Source organism: Aythya ferina, assembly GCF_964211825.1.
Source record: "Aythya ferina genome assembly, chromosome: 3".
NCBI lineage: Eukaryota > Metazoa > Chordata > Aves > Anseriformes > Anatidae > Aythya > Aythya ferina.
Window position 1 is genome coordinate 113784635 of NC_140298.1, and position 7184 is coordinate 113791818.

The following is a 7184-nucleotide window of genomic DNA, read 5'->3' on the forward strand; positions in this document are numbered from 1 at the left end:
ACTTCTCCTTGTAGATTTCCCTGCTCCTTAATTTCACATATTAATTTCTCTTAGGCCATCATAGGGAAAGGAAAGGCTTGAGGACTTATACCAAGACAGGCAGACGGGATTAGAGACATCCAAGTAGTGTGATGCAGATATCCCAGAAAATGGTTATACAGAAGGAATAATTAATTCTCCAGTCAGAAGCAGTACAACAGGAATATCCATTACAGTTTAATTACAAAACAATTTTTAAACTTACAACCACTCCTGAGTCTTTTGGATTTTCCATGAGCAGTTTCCTCTAAGCAGAGAAGTCATAAGCGGTTACTACATTTGGTTTTAGGCTCATGCTGTAAGATTTTTGATTTCACCCAGATTATTAAATTCTACCAAAGTGCTCCTGCAGCACGCAAAAGATGGTCTGAATGCAGAAGTATGTGAGGTTTGGTTATTAGTGAGGTTTGGTTAGAAACTGAAAAGGTGTGTGAATCACTCTGAAAAATGAGCAGGGAAGAAAGTGGGCATTCATGCTTTTCAGCAATGATACAGATGGCAGGTTTGCCTCCAGGACATTACCTTGTACCGGAAAGCCACAGCTATGTAATTTCTTAGCTAAAGTGGTAGTCACAAGTCTGCTAAAACCCTTTCTCCGATGCTCTGGAAGAGTATAACTATGAATCATGGTGGCAAACTGGTCTGTCAGGCTCCAGGAGAGGGGATATCCCTTGTCATCTAAGACACAGGCACTGGGGAAGGAGCGAATGAGGTTAGCAAGGTACTTCTCACACCTTGGATTGCCTCCTCTCGACCAGGTTTTGTTGAGCAGGCTGGAATGGGAGATGTCCAGGTAAGCCAGGGTGAATTTAGGATCCATCCTAAGAGAGTACAGAAAATAGATTGGGAAAAAAAAACTGTGCCTCACACTCCCCAAAATACTACACTAGGTTTAAAACCACTTTTTCCAGCTGAATGGGCTTCCAGGTCTATATTAGAAAGGGGACTCAGAGACCTGAGCTCATTAGGCTGGAGTTTTGTGAATAACTGTAGAGGGGAACGATGCTCCATTTTAGGTCTTTGTTTATACAGACTCCTGAATCCACACAACACATTCTAGAGATTCTAGAGATGCCCTATTCCTTACAGAAATAGTGAACATTGTTAAGGAAGACAAGTAGCCCCAGTGTCATATAGCTGGCACAGAGGAGTGGAAAGGATTTGATTTCCAATCTCTCATCTTCCAAGACCCACAGAATCTCTCTGGATTTTGAATCCACTACTTATAAATCTATCCCAGGAAATAATGAAGCCTTCAGTTCCCCTGCTCTTCTGCTCTGATGTCAGACAAATCTCACTGGCAGAAGAAATGTAGAAAACTTAGAAAGTTTCAAGCAGTTGTGTAAAGCACTCTTGTGAAAAACAAATTTTTTGGAAATCCCAGGTCTATCTGCCAAATCTAAGGAGCACAGGAAATGACACAGGAAAGGAGGCCTGTGGAGCTCATGTATACATCCAGAGACGAAGGGATATTTCAGATATTCTGAAATATAAAACTGCAAAAGTGATAGATATTAAAGAATGACATCGGTCCGTTTTAAGTTTCTAATTATTTCCTTAGCAAGTAATTCTTCAGTCAGATTTTTAACCCAGTCAAAGAGAAAGCCTAGCAGTCTTCCTATTCTTTGTTATGTAAATATACTTTCTATAAATAGATTGTAATGACATTGATAAATGATATGGTGTCCTTAGACATACTGAAGTTTGACGTCTGGCAGCGTGTCTGGGTCTGAGTGGATTACCATCCGGAAGGAGGATGTTTTCACATCTACCTGCTTAGATAAAGCAACAGCTCTGGATATTCCACAGATTCCATCCTGGAGCCCTGGGTTTACAAAGATGAACACTTAAAAAAAAAATATATATATATATATATTTTAATAAAGTCCACTATTACACTTTTTACAGAACTAGCCAGGTACCTGAGATCTCCAAAATTATAGAATACACTCAAATATATACATGTATATGTGTGTGTGTGTAATACATAATAAATATATTCTAAAGAAATACGTTATTGTAGAATCATACAATATCCTGGGCCAGAAGGAACACACAAAAATCATTGAATCCAGCTCCCAGCTCCACACAGGACCACCCAAAACACTATGTCTGAGAGCATTGTCCCAATGCTTCTTGAACTCCAGCAGGCTCGGTGCCGTGACCACTGCCCTGGGGAGCCTGTCCCAGTGCCTGACCACCTCTGGGTGCAGAACCTTTCCCTAACCCCCAGCCTGACCCTGCCCTGTCCCAGCTCCATGCCGTCCCCTCGGGTCCTGTCGCTGTCCCCAGAGAGCAGAGCTCAGCGCCTGCCCCTCCGCTCCCCTCGTGAGGGAGCTGCAGGCCGCCATGAGGCCTCCCCTCAGCTCCGCTCCGGGCTGAACAAACCAAGGGACCTCAGCTGCTCCTCACACGCCTTCGCCTCTAGGCCATTCACTACCTTTGTCTCTCTCCTTTGGACACTCTCTAACAGTTTTATGCCCTTTTGAGATTGTGCCGCCCAGCACCGCACTAAGTGCCCAAGGTGAGGCCTCAGCAGGCAGCGGTGTCTGCATTCAACTTCCAAGCACAGGCTCTCATTAGACTTCTAATTACCACATTAACTACTGCTCAGCTCAGTCTGAGCAGTAACACAAACAAACAAACAAAAATCCTACAAAAGCAATAGCTTAGAACTTGTGTTTTGTATAAGTACAAAACACCTTTATGCAGAGTAGAATGGCAGGATCCACACTCCATTAAGACTTTTTAAACCAACAAGTTCATCTATTCTGTTTCCTTTAAACCAAGTAAGGACTATACCTTGAATCTGAAAAATTTGTTCCCAGTTGATGGCATTTGTGTTTTCCAGTAGCTCCTGGTAAGCCTGTGGCTCCTTGTAGAAAACTGCATGTGCGTTAGTATAATGGTCAAGGTCATCTGTCTTATTATGGGGAGAAAAAAATACAGAATTAAACTTTAAAAAAGAAAAAATACAGAATTAACCTTTCACACTGGAATCAAAACTCACTGAAAGGTAACCCTGGAGATCCATCAATGGTTGGAGCTTCACAGTGGATTTTAATAGGACATCTTCCTTGGTGGTTTCAGTAATAGAAACATCTATTGCTCTCCATAGTGTCAAAAGTAGCAGAAAGCAGCAATGGAAGTAAGCCTTCGTATAACCAAGGCACAATAACCTAGGCCTGGTGGCAGTTTCTTGAAGCTCTTGCTGAACTCATTGTTCAAAACCCACCTTTTCTACCAGTTGTCCCCGAAACCCATATCGTCTTATTTTGGTCACCGTCGTCAACATGTTTAGACTGCACATGTTCTGGTAAACAAAATAGCAGCAATGCCTGTTCTCTGTCCTGAGTTGAAATAGCACAGTCAGTGTACGTCAATACTGTTAAATCCTCTCAGTCTCCAGAACAGGATGGCAACAACATCCAAACCTGGGGATCGTCATTGTCCTGTGCTGACTCCTGCACTGCTGGCCTAGGAGCACTGGCTGTCCCAAACAGCATGCCAAGGATCTAGCACAAGCAGCACTCATATTACCTGATGCGAAACCACACCAACAGGAGCCTGTCTCCTGATAAGGCTCAGTCAAGTGCCATGAGTGCAGGTAAAATATGTCCCTGCATAAGCTGTGCAAGTTATTCTGCAGTCAGTGTGATCAGGATGCTTACAATTACTTAGAGCATGTACTTCACAGGTAAGTTAGGTTAGGCTATAGTCACTAGTCAGCTTGCTTCAGGAAAGAGCAGCACTCCCTGGAGTGGGCTTTGCTCTTGCACCTACCTGCATTTTATGGTTCCCACCCTCTCTGGCTACACGCTTCCCAGATAAAGCTCTCCCCATTCACAAAGCTCTCAGAAACAAAGCTAATAACATGCATATGTACCTGCCTTTGGGGACGGGTGATAACAGCTTTGAAGTCTGGCCATGAATCTACCACCACCTCCTTCCTGAACGGGTTTCCTCTGTTGATGTTCATCACAGCTCCATAAACCTGTAGGATGAAGATCCAAGAGAAGTGAGACAGCGTGAGACGCACTCGTGGCACCTGTGTTATAAACTGCGGAATGTACCAGCAACACAGAGCTGAAAGCACACCTTTAGATTTTCATATACACACATTTATCACATAGATTGACACATTCACATCAGACATTATCTATCATGAAGATAAATCATTGTGTAACTATGGCAACCTTAATTACTCTGCAGGGAATTGGAGACTGGGAGATTGGAGATTTGGAGGGACAGGTTTGCTTCTTCCTTTCTTTTCTTAAATACATAGATTTAGTTCAGTAAGCAGGGCCACATGGATATCTCAGATGTAGTCATATAAACAGCAGTTATCAGTCAGACCAGAAGAAACACAACCTTCTCCCCAGAATATTGATTCCCAGATAAATGTCCCAATGTGCTGATGGAAGTACCACAGAAAAGAACAGGTCTGTGCTGTGTTACCTTGAGGGACACAGGAAAACTCCACCTTAACATTTTCTCCAGCTTCTGCAGCTTTGTGGAGCAGTTGAGCACCAACATCTTCCTTACAAACCTTCCTGAAAAACACACACGAGGTGTAAGAGTCACTCAGAAAAGCAGCAGTGTTAGGTAACAAGTAATTTCATACCTGCTAATTTCATAAAATGAGATAGCTCCCACAAGTCCCTTGTTTCTTCAGAAGATGGATGTAAAGAGAAAAGCAAGATGGGATGGTGTTTCACAGAAGCTGGAGTCAGAAAATCTCAGGCTTAATTTATTATCCAGCACCAGCTTTTGTGCAACATCTGCCAGGTCAGTTATAGATAAATTCACAGAGAAGTCTTTCTCATATGTCTGACACCAAAAACACAGGGAGGTGAGAGAGGAGGGAATCCTTACCACCACTTACCACCAATTTTTTAAGCCTAGGTATAACTGAACTATGTTACTAGCTACTAACTAGTAATGAGTAGCATGTTGATTCAGCCTTCAACATTTTAGGCTGTGATTTGGGACAGTTCATCAGGAGATATTGTGAGAATGACAGCCACAAATCCTACGTGGGAAACAGCTGCCTTGCCTTGGTCATTTTCTTTCTTTCCAGTTTTGCTGGGAACCCAAACCAACCCATACAAAACAACATAGCTACAGCCTGTAAAAGAGAGAGAGAGAGAGAAGCAAAAAAAAAAAAAAAAAAAAAGAATTTTCTCTTAAGTAAGAGTCCAAGAAAAGAGTTAAAATCTTAAGGCTTTCCAGAAGTACCACATCCTTTATCCTCTTTTCTACCTCTTAAATGTGTTTCAACTCATCTAAAAAGCATCTCCCTATGCTGCATCAATCTCTCTTTGCTCCTTGTCTTCTTTCACCAAACACAAAAAAAGAAAAAAGTAGCCCATTCTCTGATCACATGTGCATATCTGCTTTTCTTATGCTCACACTCACATCTTCTCATCATAATGAAAGGAAAATTTCCCTCTGTGTCATAACAGTGCTGTGTCAGTACATGCTATACCTAAAAGCAGAACTGGCATGTGTTTGAGTACATGGCTACATTTACATAAGGACAGTTCCTACAGCTCTATGGCTGGAAATACGTTCAGATTGGAAATAAATAGTGCACAGATAGACCACTTGATCACATACCTTTCAGTCTTGTAGCTCGTCCTTCTAAATTGCAATAATAAGCTTGAAGTTAGGAGACAGTAAAATTCATTTACTTTGTTGCTGCTTCTGCATGGGGAAAGACAGCATCATTGAACAGTCTTAAAACTCTAAAATACAATTTTCTTTATCCAAAAGCTTGATTCTCTCTTTCCTTTGAGAAGCATGGAAATAAAAACCAGAACCAGCTACACCTGTAAGCGTAGTTAATGAAGTATTAAAAGGCTTGCGCAAGAGTATTTGAGCAGGGAGGGCTGAACCAGATGACCTCCAGAGATCCCTTCTGACCTCAGCCGTTCTGTGGTTTTATAGGATCCAGCAAGAACACTTTTTTCTTTTTTTTTTCTTTTTTTTTTCATTAAGACATTTAATCTTTGTGCTGATAACAATGAATGATCTGCCTTGCATATACGCATAATTACCATTCTCAGTGGTAGTGAAATTAAAGTGGTCATTTCTCATTCTGTGTGCTAAATTTCATACCATAAGGGAATTAAGAACCTAAGCTAAACAGAGATGTGTTCTGCCAGAGAGAAGAATCAACCTAGTTACACAGCCCCAGGCATCATTTGAGGCAGCACTCATTTACCCTGACATTTTGTTCATTCCTCAGTTCAGTTTGATGATGCTAACCCATGTTGCCATTTTGATTAGGACTTGATAACTTATATCACAAGGTATAGAAGAGTCTATAGAATAAGGAACATGAAAGTGTTATGGGACAGCTCATGCAGAAAGATGCTTTACTTGAGCACAAGACAGTATTGATATGAGATATGGATTGATATACCTGCTAAATCTTAAGAAATCTGAGGTTTGTAACTTACCTGAAGCCAAGGTTTGAGAAATTGAAGTTTCAGAAGTTTCCAGGTGTCACAAAAGTGACTCAGGATGTTCCGCAAGCAAGTAGGAAATTGGACTCAAGGGTAGATTTACAGTTTGTACAAAAAGTTTAGACATTTCCATGACAGCCCTCCTGAATCAGGGACACGAGGAGAAACACGCATGCTAAAATGTGTAGTATCTTACACACAGTTTGCAATAAAACACCATGCAAACACATCTAACCATATCGTTAAACCAATCCCAACTCCACAAATCACCTTCCCACATTTTCACGCACAGCAGAGCTCCTGGCACAGGTCTTCAGCTGGCTCCAGTCCTCCGTTTGTGTCTCTCCGAGACCTTGCTCTGCCCCAGAGTTGAAGCTTTCACAAAACAACACTTTCGGTGTTTTGTCATGTTACCATTTTGTTGCTCCTTGCACATCCTACTAAAGGGATCACAGCCCAGAGTGGTCAGCCCTCCACTCTCACACAGGTTCACAGCTACATGCCCACTCATCAGTGGGGGAACTGTTCTATGACAAGGGTCATCAATCCAAGCCAGGAACTAAACTGATCATTCTGCAACTCTGCCCAGGGGTATCCGCCATCAATTATTTGAGCTAAGCCTCCTAAAAATCAGATTTTATGCTCCTGTTTAACTTAGACCTATTTATGTATGCA

The 7184-nt window shown here is 41.8% G+C and overlaps 1 protein-coding gene across 1 annotated transcript; it reads right to left on the minus strand.

Moving 5' to 3' along the window:
* Positions 1-436: 436 nt before the first annotated feature.
* GLYATL3 (glycine-N-acyltransferase like 3) lies at positions 437-4575 on the minus strand (the record flags this gene model as incomplete). Its single annotated transcript, XM_084515339.1, has 5 exons — positions 437-860; positions 1738-1864; positions 2842-2983; positions 3926-4033; positions 4498-4575. 5 exons carry the CDS (start codon positions 4573-4575, stop codon positions 437-439), a joined length of 879 nt encoding a protein of 292 aa, XP_084371465.1.
* Between the last annotated feature and the right edge of the window lie 2609 nt (positions 4576-7184).